General features: G+C 36.5%; 1 protein-coding gene across 1 annotated transcript in view; it reads right to left on the bottom strand.

The window, feature by feature from the left end:
- Positions 1–16388, bottom strand: part of COL25A1 (collagen type XXV alpha 1 chain) — a 60046-nt gene extending 43658 nt beyond the window's left edge. The window contains exons 1-4 of the mRNA XM_031553071.1: positions 16321–16388; positions 6198–6251; positions 4641–4667; positions 2596–2640 (exon numbers count right to left, since the gene is read on the bottom strand). Coding sequence (XP_031408931.1) covers positions 2596–2640; positions 4641–4667; positions 6198–6251; positions 16321–16323 — 129 coding nt within the window. The 5' untranslated portion in view covers positions 16324–16388. The remainder of the gene's footprint in view (positions 1–2595; positions 2641–4640; positions 4668–6197; positions 6252–16320) is intronic.
- Positions 16389–16754: the final 366 nt, after the last annotated feature.

Genomic DNA, 16754 nt, shown 5'->3' with positions numbered 1-16754 from the left:
GAAGTTCTGTAAAGTAACACACACTCTGGACATTTCAGAGCTACCGAAACAGAAAGCAGAGAGCATTCATAAGAACATAAGAATAATGCTTTAATGAGGCTGCCTGTAGATTTGCTGGTCTTGATTCCAACTGCTCCTTTTAAGACAAGAAAAAAAGGGCAGAGTTTTTTGTGTTAACTTCCTGCCCTGATAGAAAATACCCAGAGGAAAACACAGAAGGAAGGCTTCTGAGCTGCTTTGAAATCCTGCATTATACCAGAATAGTCTGGTAAGGGTAACTGTTCAAGATGATTATAACACCAATGAAAAAAGTACAAGCAATACAGAAAACCTAGGTTCAAAGAATTAGAATTAATAAACAACCAAATAGAAAAAAGTAACAAAGACAAATAACAAGAAAAAAAAAAAAAAAAATACACAGAGAAAAAACAATAAAACATCAAGGCTACTTTGTGAACATACTAAATACGACTGTAATAGGCTTTCTTAGATTCTCTAAAGCTAATGCAATTAACAACTACCGGGCAAATTAATTCCTGAATTTTATGTGATGGTCATACAGCACAATCTTTGCCCTACAGTGAAGAGCAGGAAAGAGTACACTCCTTGTTGAGTAGCACAAATGTAATGTAAGGACACCGAGTTTTATGCTAGTTCCTATATTATCTCTTGAAATATATCCTAAACTTCCTACCAAAGCTATCTTTCAGAAACAGTAAGTTACAGTTCTACTATAAGATACAGATTTTTTTTTCCTGGGAGGGAGATTGCCTTGCAGGCAGGGAAGATGGGTGGGCAAAAAAGAACGAAGGCCAACTAAGCCACAGTTTTGCTTATTCTGTCCTAAGAATTTGTGCAGTGGATGCCAGGCTGTTACTCTTAGAGCAACGAGCTCCATGCAAACAACATGTATTTCCATGTCACCACAGCACCTCTGAAACTTACATGAAAGCTTGAAGAGTTGGGAGACATCCTGTATTATGATGGTAAAAAAATTTATTGAAATTTCTTCAGATGTAGAAATATAAGTCTCCCAATGACCTATTTTTCCAGAATTTGATCCCAAACATTTTGAAGCTCACAGTAATATTTACAACACTATAGTCATGAAAAAAAATGATTTCCCAGTGAAAGAGGTAGAGGAGTTTTTCTTCCCTTAAACAAGATTCCAAGCAGTCAGATGCATGCATTGCAGACCACGGTGAAGCATGGGAATACAAATGGGTGCATGCTCACTCTCATAGCAGATAAAGAAGCAAAGCAACAAGGGAAGCTCCACTTCCAAGTCTTTCCAGAGAAGTTAACTTTCTATTTAGTTGCTACAGGACTATGTCTTAAAAACAATCTCATATTTTCCTAGAAATTATGTTATTAAATCTTGTAAAAATGGATTAAGAAGACTTCACTGGCATACCTTGTCTAAGCAACTAAATAAGGTTCTTAAGATTTTAATCTAGGCATGACTACATAGGAAGTATTATATAAATGAACTGAGAATAAAAAAAAATTACTATTCTTATACGTAATGATTATTTTTAGTACCTGACTTTAGAATACACCCCATAATAACTTTATGGAGTAGTTCTTGACTACTGCTTCCAAATGATAGGGCCGGAGAAATTTGCATGCATTGCTTAGTATTTTGATAAATCTGACAAACTTCTTGTGCTACACTCTGATTTGAGTTGGTTATGCAATTAAACATTTGTATGGGAGACAAGAATGCTTTTATGCTTCTGCTCAAGTATAATCACTGAAAATAATGCCTTTAGAAGCATACGAGTTCCTAATTGGTGGTAATAAGCCATATGCAACCTCTACTCAAAAATATTCACAAAGAATACGAAAGATTATGTGGCTGGAGAAGATCATTATGACTGGTCCTTCTTCCTGTACTATGCGGGGTTCCTCTGTATACGTAAAACACAATTAAAAACTCAAGTTCAATTTTGATCTTTTCTGCAGGGGTACAGAACAAATCTCAAATAAAATGAAATAAAATAAAAAACTAAATAAAACAATATTTTGATGACTTCAGCTACTTTTACACATTGGCACTTTGCAACAATGAGCTAACAAGGTATTAAATGAGGTTGTTATTGATATAATCTGCTAAAATCTTCTAAAATGTAGTTTTTATCTTCAACTCTCAATTGCTTAGCTGGCTGTTTGGAAGGAAGTTAGCTATCTCAGTACCATATTGGTTTAGCCCCTTTCTTTGTAGAGAACAGAGAATGGAAAATATGAACAGCTAAGATATACCAGAAAGAGGTATAACTCATCAGACACAGAACCAAAAGTCTGGGCAGATTGCGACCAAATTTTCTGAACAATGCATATTTTAGCTAAGAGGAGTGATGATTAGAGACTGATGCTGATGCATTCTGATCTAAAGCTGCTGCTACATAAAGTCAGGAACAGAACAGTGATATTTTTCCACTGTTTATAAGAAAGAACTCAGTCAAACTGTTCAACATTTTTAATAAGAAAGTTTAAAATGCATTTTTCTTTTGTCAAATTTTTATTTTCACTAGTTGGTTAGACTGTAAACACATCTACGGCACATGCTTTCCTCTCTACTAATAAGTAGTATACCTTTTCTCCTGTGTCACCCTTTGGTCCATTTTCTCCAGCATCACCCTGGAATGAAAACACATATTTTAAAAAATGATTTTATTAACCAAGTAACCAATCTCTCCACAACACGGTCAGGAAGTGTGGTTTTTATAGCTGCTATATCTGTTGCATATAAACCCACAAAAGTACATAAACTCTCAGATAACTATCTTCCTGTTGGTACAGTCTACATCTACAGACTTCCACAATTCATTGTGGTTTAGAAATGAAGGAATGATTTCATGATGGTTCAGTATTTTAAGCATATCTAATCAAATTCAGGTAAGTTATCCAATTCCAATACTTTTTATTGGATTCTCAAGTGATGTACGTTATAAACTGCTTGAGTTTGAAGTACTTCCATGCATGATTCACAAACCAGAAAACTTTCACTGATTTCACCCCTCCAGATAGCCACCAAAATGGTTCTCTCTACATAAATTTGATGTGTTGTATGTTATTAAGAAAAGTGATATTCAGACAACACTCCTTTATGCCTGGGCAGACATTTCTCATTTTAAAGATAACTTTTTAAAGAAATGCTTCAAAAGTTTTGTCTATTAGAACACAAAATTTCTATTTCTATTAATTCAGTTGTATAGTAACACCAGAGTAAACCAAAAAGGCTGTTATATATGAGGACCAAACATGCCTGTGAGACTTGAGTGCAAGAAATATATAAAATACCAAAGGTACTGATTGACTCTAAATATGCCACAACCATTTTTGTAGGTCTTGGCCAGACAACCAGTAAAAATATTCAAATAACAATATCAATTCAGCGCCTGTCATATTGCTCTGAAAAGTTCAATGTAAAATTCCTCTCAGAGGACTTGTACCAGAGATCATTTTATATAAGATGGTCACCAACACAAGGGTAACTACCAAAAAACTAGCAAGTCTTTAATTAAGAGATTGATGAATCATGGAGATGTGCAACAGTAATGGCTAGGAATGTCATTCTGAGTCCATTTGACATGATAAAGTACTTATAGGACATTAACAACTACATTTTTTAGGGAAATACAATGGATGATTATGGTGAAATATCATGATTTTAAGTAACAGAAATCCAGTGCAGGTAAATATCGTTATACTGCTTTTGTGCTTGAAAATGAACAAAGGATTACTGGAGTTCTACCAAAAATATTATTTTAACAAAAAGGAGTGATTTTGTGAAAAGAGATTCCTAGTTATATATTCTACATGTGGGGTAAAAACATTCAAGATTTTCCTTGATAATAACGTGCTTTAGAATACATGAACTGCAGCTGGTAATACATGGATTTATACAGATCTGGAAGTGAAATTCAATTGCAGCTGAAAATTGAAGCTGCATGACCAAGCACTTCTCAAGAGCAAATAACACCTGAATGCAAGCAGCTTACTTTTTAAAAAGCTTGGCTCAATTTATTCACAGGATATGAGTCTGTGTAAAGATTCCTGTTCAAAATTAGGCTTTCAGCATTTCTCAGGTTGCCCTTGTAGAGATGCAGAAATTTGATTTGCACTGTTTGATTGCACGTGTTTACTCACATGAGTGCTCCTACTAGTATCTTTATATGAAAGGGCAAAATCACACCCATGTTTTGCAGCATGGAGCTAATCTTGTCTTTGTGCGATGTATATCATCTAGAGTTTGCATAATTACCACTCTGTTACCAAATTCTTTTACTCCCTGCAGGTAACAGAGCATCAAAATCAAGTTATGAGAAATGCTTGGACTACCATTTATTCAATCACTCATCTTTTTCTGACATGAACATTAGATATGGTTAGGTGCAGCGTTTCTCAGCTGTGCAGCAATTAAGGCATGAGCACTTCTATCCATGAGTAATCAAGCTACAGTAATCTCAGAAGGAGTAACTGGTATTAGCATTATTTGACGTCAGAAAAAGCTGCACAATGGCTCTCAAGGTGTAGGCTACAGCTGCATTTTTATTTATTTATTTTTCAACTAAGAATCAGTGCACTGACAGCTTTCCAAAACAGAACAACAGCAAAGGAGGTGGAATAGGACTCACCTTTTCTCCTCTCTCTCCAGGGTCACCCTGATCAAAGCAAGTGGAGCAGAGAAGTCATAAGTTAATAACACCAGTAAAACTCCAAATATAAGTACTATTATCATTGTCACAATTGATGACACTGTTTCAAATGATAAAAAGCCAACAGCAAAATCTTCAATAAGCAATAATAAATAAATTTAATAGAACTCAATACACAATACATTTTCAGCATAATTTTAAAACATTAGTGATTTGTATGTAGAATTTTGTTTTGTTTCAAAGATTTCTTCCTGTTTTGTTCTAGATTAAACCTTCATGAATAGGTGCATATCTTTGCGGGATGGCCTTCTGGGACAAAGCTGACTCCTGCATTTGGTTTTCCTTATTTTGGAAATAAATGAAAGACAAATTTACAGGCTGAATGTGGGGTGAAAGTCATATGACTGTACTAATGGCTTAGGAGACTCTATGGGAAAAACAGAAAGCCTTAAGTGACTCAAACAAATTCACAACTGATTCAGAGCAAAGAGCCTTTACAGCTTCTAACATTTTCTGGAAGAAAAAGATGACTTTTGGCCATTATTTTTAAAATTATAACTTGCTTGAGAAACTAGCTCAATGGCAAACTCACATTGGTGCACTGAGCATGACCCTGACAACTCATCCAGAAGGCTTAGAAATGCACCCTGCCTTATCTTTGCCCCTTCTGATGGCTGGCAGTCGCTAGGCAACTCGAAGATTACAGTCGTGCATATGAATTAAGCATTAAGTGCCACCATTTGGCTTCTTCTGTATACGAAATAAGAAAAGGTCACGCTCCCAAATGGTGTGTTTTCATCCCTGATGGACAAGCAGCCAGTCAGTAAACGTAAGGAGCCTGCCCTGTGTGTCTGTCAGCAGCAGTGTGATGCACAGAATCAGCTGAGGAGCACTTGTGCACCAAAGACACGCTCACAGCTGATGGGATTAGAATTCAACATTACCCATTCCAAGAGGCCCCACCGATCACATCATCGAGCTTTCTTTTATACAGAGTTCTTAGCTTTACGTTCCATTCCACTCATTCAATATCAAAACAGCAGAAAAATAATCATTTAACAACAAAATAAATGCAAAGAGAGACTCTGATTCATCAAATATGGGCCCAGACATGTTCTTAGTGCAGTCTGTTGCTGACTTCCATTATAGCAGGATCAGCGCTCAAGACTTAACCCTGACATTCATCAAAGATTTGACCACAGTAGCTCTTGAAAAGAAGCCTGAAACACATTGTAAAGAGCATAAACAAAGCCTCTCTGAAAAGGTCTCCATATTCCCAAACACTTGCAGGCATATTACATTCACTTGGCAATGGACGCGTATGCGTCAGTGCCACTGACTGGAATTATATATGCACAGCAGAAGATAATGCTTCTTTATGGTGCAATGTGTAAAGCCTCTGACAGTCCTGATCACTAGAGAGAGCAGATCAGTAAAAGCCAGTCAGAATATAAACACTGCTTGGAAAGAGCAACTGTAATCTATATGCTCTCACGTACTGCGTGCTTTTGTTTTTAATCCATTTCCAGTACTAACCTTAAGCCCTGCTGCTCCCTTCTCCCCTGCTATGCCAGGCAAACCAGGTTCTCCCTAAGAACACACAAAAAAGATGCAGTTAACAAAGACATGATGAAATACATATTAACATCATTTCATCGCCTCATATTAAATGGACTAAATCTAATTTAAACTCCTGTAGAGATAAGAAATAATTTTACAGAAGGCACTGGAAATATGCATGTGTGAAGCTAAACAGAAAACAGAACTGAGACTTATGATTCTGAAAAGCTGCTCAATTTACCTTAAAAGCAGTCTTTCCAGCAAGGCTAGCATTACTTCTCTCCTTCCTACAACTCAGAAATACTGCAAGAAAGGCTTATCTTAAATGACTTTGACATTCTGCTCCTAAGGAAGACAGACAGTGATGAAAAATGAAAAGGGTTTATTCCAGAAACAGAAGAGTTTGGAATAGATAGCTTTTTAATTTTTTAAATATACCTTGCTTGTCAGTTTTACACACTCCAGTACCACTAGCTAAAAATTAGATTTAAAAGACTTTAAAAACTTCAGCATAACATTAAAGATCCAAATTTGGGATATTTTAATATGTAGTTGACATATTATTCCACACCTTAAAGAGTGGCAAGTAATTTTCATAAGTCAGTCAACAAATGACAATTACTTGTAAACTTCTTTTTTCTCTAAATTGAAAAAAAAAAAAACAAACCAAAAAGCAAATAACAAATAGAAAAACAAATAATTCTTAATGATATTTCCTGGTGTTTATGTCCCAGACTCACTGAAAAAAATGCATGCATCATTTGAGAGACATGATATATCAATGGCTAGACCTTACTGGTAAACATCTAGGGTTGATGGCTGAGTCCTTTTGTGGAAGTAAGCCTCAATTTCACAACAAATACGCATATTTTTTTGTAACCCTTGCCTACGCACTAATGCACTGCACTTCAAGGTGGGAAAGCATGTTAAAGCAGCATCCAAAAGAACAGAAAATGCCTTCAAATAAGTTCCTCAAAAAGCCTTTTTGCTACCTAAATGTAAGAAAATGCTTAAAAGTTCAATACAATAGCTAGTACAGTAATGAAATGAGAAATGATAATTCAGAAACTCAGTGGATATTTTTATATAGGATTCAAATTCAGTAGACAGGATGAACCAACTCTCTGCTTTAAGTTACAAAAGAATTGAGATACGAGCTTGTTCCGATCCTCCAAAAAAGCCTTCCACTAAGAAAGATCTTTTTATTACATATACAGTCATATTTGAATCATATTTGAATCAGGGATATATGAACGTGATTCTCCAAGAAGGTTCCATTCGAGTTCTAAACTAAAGGAACATAAAGCACCTTAATGTCACCAACTATGGGACTGTCTCAAAGCACAGAACAAAACCATTGAGATTCTTGTAAAACTCTACTGAGCTATTCCTCACACCAAAGTGTTAGGTGCTATTAGACTCACAGAGAATTACAAAGCTATTTGAGTCAGCCCTTTTTCAAGGCTCCTTTGTATTGTAGTAGCTCAAAGGCTGATGTAGTAGCACAGGCATTTGATATATGAGCGGTCAGGATTCAAAGCTGCTGGAGATTAGGCATAAGCGTCCTAAAGGATTGACCCAAAAGACACTTGGAGAAAACTGCCAGTTGACAAAATGAAGCAGAAGGGACTGATAGATATGCACTTGTTTCTCCTCATCCCACACTGCAAACAAGGTTGTTTCTGTCTCCTTCAATTTAAAACAGCTGCAGTTGGCTGACAATTCAAGGGGCTTAAACCGGTAATCAAAAGGTCAAAGTCCCAAGCTTGTGCCTTCCTACAAAATTTACATATCCAAGTAATGCATACACAGCTATTGGTATGACAAAAAATGAGATTAAAAACTGCACAAAAAAGTTGCCTTACTTTCTTAGGAAAAAAAAAAAAAATTGAAAACCTCTGGCTGCTATGTCCTTGTAGTAAATCACTATTTCTACCACCTGTCCTGTTTCTGGCCTATATGTGACTTTCCTATGGCCATCAAACTGTATGCTTCTATCACTGGAAGTACTAGCCAGAGGCATTATCACATTTGGTATTAGCTCTGGGAAGGGGAAAAACTGAAGGCAAACCTACAAGGAAAGCACAGAGATGACCTTGCACCTTTGTGCTTTTGAAGTCATTATCCTCCTGTTTCTAACGCCCTGAAGCACAGAGGGACTGTATAAAACCACAGTTTCCCTTTCACTGCTTTAGAACCTGATTTTATCATCTATACAAGTAGGAGCAGTACGACAAAACATAACTTTATTACACATAACGTACCCTATATACTACCCCAGGAAAATTCCTGTTTTCCAGGGCTAAAGCTGATTTTTAAGTATTAAATATTCTATTAAAGCCTAAAATAAAATATAAAAAAACAACAACAAAAACAATAAAACAAAAGCCTCAACCAACCAATAAATAAAAAAAATTCCACCCAAATAAACAGAACAAAGCCCCGTCAGACCTCCCATCAGGTAGGAAACACCAAAAATAGCCACAAGCTGAAACAGCAGCAAGCATTTTGGAGGAAAGTAGATTGATAGTTTTCCTGTTGTACACTAATCTTAGTATTTGCCATGAAAGTAAGTTAAAATATTTCTGTTAAGAAGTATGGTAAATTACTTTCCTTCCATTTATTTACTTTTTTGTTGTTGCTTTTTTTGTTTTCAATTAAAGTACATATTAAAACTAAAAAATGCTGTGTATGTTTGTTTCACTCCCACAGATTAGCGTTTGGGAGATTAACTGCTGCTCTTTTGGCTGAGGACAGTTATGCTGCTGTTCAAGGAGAGATGCATGGAAGGGAAGACTGGACATTCAGAAACACCACCTCATGCATCAACTGCAATTAGAGTGCTTTTAAACTTGGCAAGGGGTCAGAATCTATAAAACTATATTTTTCATCTCATATATTTGTACATTCACCAGGCCGTGGTTAATGGCTTCCTGACTCATATTGCTGTCTCTCTTTAACAGCATTGACAGCAAAGGTGTTATGCTGCACAAACAATTGCCTTCTGCATATCATTTAGCTTTCAAATCAAGTCAGCATATTTTTCTTCTTCCCCATTTAAGGAGTGATTTTGTCTATAGCACATCTAGGTTGGGGTCATAGCTTATCTTTATGCAGCCAGGACATCCTCAAAAACAATCACTCAGGGACAGGCATCACTAAAACAAAATGTCCTAAAACCTGATAGTATCTATGTAAAAGTATGACATACTACTACACTTAAAATGATACCAACAGCCACATTGCACCCTCAAATAAGAGTCACAAGGCCAAAGAACTTATGCAAAAATATCCTCAGAGGATTCTCTTGAAACTCTTTCCTTACAAAGATGGAAAGATACTGTGAGCAGGTTGGACATACATAGGTATAATCCATAAAGATTTTGCTGTACTTGTAAAAGCAGTAAAAAAACAAACAAAAGAAAAACAACAAAAACAAACAAACAAACAAAAAACCCACCAAAACCTCCCAGATGTACAAAAATCAAATCCCAAACTGGTAAATCCGCAAATTTTGCATTAGAAGTGCTCCTAAGACAGCTCTTAACTTCTGTTTTGTATAAGGTTGTTTTCTCTTGTCTTTCAGTTATGGAACCACCCACAAAAGGTCCTGTTTTCATGACATGACTAACTACACAAATAAACTATAACCTAATAGAAAATGCTAGAAAAGCTACCATTTCCAAATTTTAATATAAAAAATGCAATAATAGTAGTGAGTAAACTTTTGTCTACTGCAGAAAAGGACACCACCACCACTTGAAGTTTTTAAGCATGTAAGTCCCCAGTTGTTCTCTTTTCTATGATCTTCTGAAGTTATTTAGGTCCAGTTTGATGAATTCAGAAATGGTCTCAGAATGATGGAAATAAAAATTTCCGGCAAATGTGCTATTGTTCTTTCTCTCACCCAAAATCATGCAGCTAAATTCAGTATGATTGTAAGTGCTTCTGTAATTTATCCGACGACAGGCGAGCCTTAGAATGAATTAGAAAAAATACTATCACATCAGCAAACTATACACAACTGAAAAAGTTATGAAAAAAGTTACTATTCAGGATCCTTCTGATCATTTCCAGAATGGTCTTCAGCAAAACACCTTGAGAACCAGAAATGTTTTGATTTTTCTTCCAATTAATATCAACTACCAGAGCAAATAAAATGCCAACATGCCAAGAAGAATACATTCAAACCAGCCACTTGGTTCAGGAGTGTCAAGTAGTTCAAAGAGGTCCTCTTGTGCCCGTATTACCCGTATGATTGTGTTAACACTGAGAGACCAGCTCTGTCTTTCCTGTATTAGTTTGGGTAAAACACATCCTTCGGCACCCTGCCCAATGAACTGAATTTGATCAGTGCAGAGCACTGCTTGGGCTCAGCTGACAATTTGATAAAAAGCTGTTGATATGAATGCATAAAACCTACTTTAGATCAGTTTTGAAAATGTATCAGCCACTAGAGTACATATTGAAGGATTTCAGGGTGTTGAAATCATACCTCTCCTTAACAGAGCGATCTGTGCCCTTGAGGTATATACCTCCATGTCCAGAATTAAGCAGCTAAAAATAACATGGCTGGAGGCCTTGGCCTTTCTTGTTTGTAACAGAAAAACAGCCTGGAGGCCGCTGTTCTGAAATAAGTTTGGTTTCGGTGGGATTCATAACTCCATCTACACCAGCTGGTTGATATCCATCTCGCCCTGAGAAGAAAGCCTGTCAGTACTGCTATATTTTCCAGTCACTAGAATGCAATCAGTTGTAAGGATAAGGAAATACAAGAGGCCCCCAAACTAAATTCAATCTAATTTTACTCTAAAATACATAAACAAGGACAGAGGGGAAAAAAGTAGTTTCTCAGACATGTTACTGTGATTTCCATTTCAAATCAGGCTTGAATTATTTCCTTTCGACTTGCTTTTCACCCCCCTAAAAATTAACTTAACGTTGTTTGTTTAAGAACTGGAAAGCTCTCCTGGCCCACTTACCAGCTGAAATTAAGTGGAAAGTCTTCAACAGGACTCAGCTGGCCTGCAAACTTGTCTGGGAATCTGTGAACTGCATTCAATGATATTTCCTTCCTCTATATTTCTTTATTTGAAATAAATGCTAGTACGTACCCTTCATTTCTCCAAAGAGATGTGGTAATACTACTTTTGAAACATGTCTGACATAGTACAGTAGGTGGAATATCAATGGGGAAATACATATGAATTAGAGTAACAGTAAGCATGAGAAAAGCAGTAAGCAACATGCACACCCAGACTCCATGGCTACTAACAAGGAAGGGAGATTTCTTTGAAACTTATCACACTGCTATTGTCAAACTAATGGAACAACTTGAACCAAAATGAGCTGTACTGACTACCATTCTGTTCTTGATACATCCTTACAAAATAATAAAAATAATTCCTGCAGAAGAAAAAAGCAGTGCATAGGTTTCTGTTTACCCTGTAACAACCCATTTGCGCCAGGGTAAATTTAGGTTGGACATCAGGAAACACTTCTTTATAGTAAGGGTTGTTAAGCAGGGCTCCCCAGGGAGGTGGTTGAGTCACCATCCCTGGATGTGTTTAAAAACCGTTTGGATGTGGTGCTCAGGGACATGATTTAGCGGAGGGTTGCTAGAGTTAAGGTAGTATGGTTAGGTCATGGTTGGTCTCGATGACCTTTAAGGTCTTTTCCAACCTGAGTGGTTCTATGATTCTATAACACTTTCTCAGACTGCAAGAATTACTAGGTGGCTACTTCCCGGTTATTCTTCTCAACAAGATAAGCAGAATGTGGCTACAGTTTCCTAAATGCAGAAACAAACAGGGACTGTAAACATCCTTTCAAGACTACTGGTAATATTTCATAGGATTTGGTCTGAAAGAAAAAAATACATGTGAAACTATGACAATAAGTTTGCTGCTATGAAATCTATTAGTTAACAGTCCTGCACAAACAGGTGGGTTGTGTAAAATTACACTTACTCTAATATTTAGAGATTGTCCAAGAAAAGTAGTTCATACGTTAAGGGATTAGAAAATCGTTCTAAGTGTACTCAGAATTTATGATCTAGTTTCCAGACCAACTGGTCAGACTTGTCAATCGTCTCCTATTTTCTACTATTTCAATTAAAGAAAAGGTGAAGGGAAAGGAAAAGAAAAATTGCAGGCACATATATGATGGAGATGACCTAAGTGTATTATTCAAGTGCTTGTGGTGGGGGAAAAGTTAATTCACTGTCGACATTCATCAGTTGAAAGATATTCAGTGCTCAGATGAGGAATGCATTCACATACAATTTTAAGCACATGTTTAGAATTCTACCTTTTAAACTAAGGAAAAATAGTAATGTGGATCTTCGTGTACCGCACACGCTGCTGAGCAGAACGAGTTCGCTGATTAAAAGGCTACCAAGATAGTACAACTTTTTTAAAGCTTTCTAACTATGTATCTTCTTAAAAGGAGATGCATCACACACTGAAGTTGAGTTCAACTGGTCTGCAATCAGCATTAATCTCTCTGAGTAAAGCCAGGAGTGCCAGCAGTCAGCACACAGTACTGGCCAACCTTAATGTATATAGACTCCTAAAAAGGCTGTACACAGATGTCTGACACTGAAATTATTACTCTGGTTGTCATTCAACTGTACCTTGTGAGAAACACTGAACTAAGAATCTGTTTTTATTGTCCAGTATGGAACAATGAACCTTTTGGTAGCAAAATACTAGCGTGGGAATCCTAGACTGCACTAAACTTACTAATACTAAATTTGGATAAATATTGCTTCAGCTTAGATTTATTTCTACCATTATTTTAAAGCTAACAGAACTTATTTTTTAAGAGAAACTTCAACATTCTACTTTCATCTGCTTATATTCTCTCAACTTTCTATCTGCTTATGTAACACATTTTCTGCACATAATGTAATGCTTACAAGTCAACCTTAGCTACCAATTGTAAAACACCCAAATCTGACTACATTTTACACTTATCTGGCCAGTTTTTGCACTGATATCTAGATTTAGTTTAGTAATTCATTAATTTTTTTCTTAAAATTTAGAAGTAGTCCATCTACACTAAATAATTACATTGTTTATGTATACGCTTTTTATTACTTTAAGTGATGACTGTTTTAGATGCCATAAATAGAATAAAATAAACATAAAAACATCCAAATGTTGGAATTAGTTTTTTTTTTTTTTTTTAAATGCAATTCAAAGTTGATAAACAGCAGTTAAATAAGCGTTTGAATTTTCGCTTTAGGAAGACAATTTCAGATCTGTTTCCTTCCCCGTTAAACATGACTGCAATTCAGTCTATGCGGTCTCCATAAAACAAATGTACAATCACCTAACCCATCTCAAAACAAACCCCAAATCTAAGTCTTCCACAACTAGACAAGCTTTTCATTTCTGGCACATCTGAGTTATTTTACTGACATCCATTTCTCTGCACATATAGGCAAAGATTTCTGGGTAGACATGGTGTGATGATACATTAAACACTTAGATAAAACATGAATCATCACTTCTATTCAATGTGTTTGCAACTATGTAACTCTTCTCTCATTGTTCTGCACATACAAAGAAAATCATGCTATAAAATGTGGTCGTGCATTCACATTTTAGTCACACTAATTACTTGAACTCTATACATTACTGTATACCATCTGTGCTTGCACCTATTTTCAATCATTCATGTTAGAATTAAATGGAGTCCCAAAATAACAAGGAAAAATCTCAGGACTTAACACAAATTTACTCTGTAACATATTTTTTTTAATGTACTGTGTGTTATATATACCTAGCTCCAAACTTATTTTTAATGTCATTGTTCACAGTAGTCATAATGTTCTGAATATAAACATTGAAAAATAATAGATTCATGGCACAATTACCATCACTATAGTGAAATTACTCATAATTACATCATTTCCTCTAGCCACTGTTAAAATGCAGGTTATATATTACAATAATAGAAGCTTACTGTTAGGAAAGCACAATTAAATGGAATTATTTAAAAAAACCTTAGTGCCTTTTTCTCAAGGGCTCTTGGGGAGAGAGGCAGAAGAAGGCAGAAAGAGGGCTGCTCCAAAAGTAATGCCTCCTATTTTATTTTGTTGGCCCACGACATCAGAGGTGGATGTTGGTGGATGGCAGGAGAGGTTGAACCTTCCCACCAGTATTCTATTCCATGTTGTTGCCGTGAGACAGGTGGCAGCAGAGGGGCAATCTGACTGAATAGTCTGACATGGAAGCATGTATGAAGCAAAAATGTGTCACTGAATTCCTCCATGCAAAAACATTGCATTTATTGATGCTTGCTGAGCATTTATGGAGACCGGACAGTGGATGTGAGCACAGTGAAATGCTGAGTGGGTGGTGCGTTTCAGCAGCAGTGGCAGTGATATGCAAGACAAGCCACATTCCCAATGGCCATGCACATGTTACATCACCAAATGAAGAGTATCTTGATCAGCTCATCAACATGAATGAAGTGGATTATGACCAGGGAACTCTCTAATGAACTGAATATTGGCTTCAGCGCACTGAAAACAATGGTAACAATATTGGAATATCACAAAGTTTGTGCCAGGTGGATCCCATAAATGTTCACATGGGAACAGAAAGAACTTGTCATTACCTATTGAACCAATATGAGGCTGAAGGTGACAGTTTCCTGGACTGCATTATTACCAGTGAGGGGACATGGTGTCACCACTGTAAGCCAGAGTCAAAACAGCTCCATGGAGCGGTGAGATGTGAATTCCCAATGTAGTAAAAGTTGAAGATGCAGCCCTCAGCAGGTAAAGGGATGCGGATTATCTTTTGGGAGAAGAAAGGACTGGAAGCTTGAACTTCCACAGTCAGACCAATTAAGAAGACTACCTTTCTCTTGCAATACAATAACAGCAGACCCTATTCCAGTGTGAAGACTGTGGAGCACATTGGTCATCTTGGCTGAACTGTCCTGCCAATCCCACTATACAGTCCAGATTTGGGATTTTCTGACTTTCATCTATTTGGGCCAATGAATGACGGACAGCATGGGCAACATTTTCCTTGCAATGACTCTGTCATTGCCACTGTGAAATAGCGGGTCATCTCCACTGGTGCAGATTTGTATGAGCGCAGCATGCAGGCTCTTGTTCATTGTTGGCAAAAATGCATAGCTAACAGTGTAGACTATGCTGAAAAATAGTGTTTTGTAGCTGAGAATTTGCTCTATCAAATAGTGTTTTTGTGCACTTCTTATTTGTTATAGTTTCCACGGAGGCATTACTTTCTGAGCACCCTATGTGTAATATGTTCTTTATACACTACCATTGCTTACTTCTCAAATACAGTGAACAAGCTATAGTATCATTTTCCTTTTGGTATTCCCTGCAAGTGCTTTTCAAGTTCACTATTAATGTTAGTGCTTATGAGAACAACAGATGGATAATACTGTTTGCAGCCAGGGAGGGATATTATTTAAAAACTTCACCACACAGCTTTGCCAAAAAACCTTAGCAGGGCTTTGAAAGAGCCCTGCTGCTCCTTATGGAGCACTGTCCCAGACTAGGAGTCAGCTCAGTGAAACATAACACTGACTTTACTGAGTTACCATCTCCTCCCAGTTACACTCGAGACTATTTCTTTTTTAATAATTTCTCTGCATTTTCATTCCCAAATTTGATTTTATATTATTCTCTACCTGCTTTTCCAGTCTAATCGTTCTCTATTTTTGGCTTGTATTAACAATGTTGCCACAGTACAAGCACATAAACATAACCACTTGCATCATGGAACTGAGTTAACAGAAATTAAACCAAAATAAGCTGTAGAAAAAATGTAGTTCATAAGTATTCTGAATAAAGTCATACACCACTTACATGGATATCTATCAGTCATCACCAAGTCTGAACATCAGACTTTTGGAGTAACCATTCACTGACTAAAACTAGAAAAAATAACTTCAGAGCACAAATCAGATTTTATAGTCTTTTCCATGAGACTGATTTGAAATTAGAACCTTGGAGGTTCTTCTGTAAATTGACCATGTGAACGAGCCTTGAGTTGCTTTAATCAGTGACACAAATAGGTGCTATGTTGACAAAGTCAAGTGAACTCACCATTTGTCCGTCTTTCCCAGGAACACCAGGCACTCCAACAGAACCCTGGTGGGAAAGAGACGCCAGCGTTTAGCAAATTAAACAGGTTGAAAACTTTCACCTCTTAATACAGTACGTAAAAAGATGATAAATGCCAGCATATTCTAAGTGCAATAAATTTTTCAAAAACTAATTTCTATTCAAATTGAGCTCTCTTTACAAGTGACTGTTTATATTTATAAATGTTTTTGTGTTGTACATCCTTATTCTTACAATGTATGTTTTAGTGACTTTCCCACTGTATAGCCTCTATCAGAAAGGAGCCTCAACTTGGTGATAACTTTGTTGAGAATGCTTCGTAAAACATGTAAGGATTAAAATGCAATTCCATTTAATGCTCTGGATAAATTTTGAGTTTGTTCTGACACAGTCTAACATAGCGCCTGAACAAAATC

This window comes from Meleagris gallopavo, chromosome 4, assembly GCF_000146605.3.
Source record: "Meleagris gallopavo isolate NT-WF06-2002-E0010 breed Aviagen turkey brand Nicholas breeding stock chromosome 4, Turkey_5.1, whole genome shotgun sequence".
Taxonomy (NCBI): domain Eukaryota; kingdom Metazoa; phylum Chordata; class Aves; order Galliformes; family Phasianidae; genus Meleagris; species Meleagris gallopavo.
This window is presented reverse-complemented; position numbering and strand designations above follow the sequence as displayed.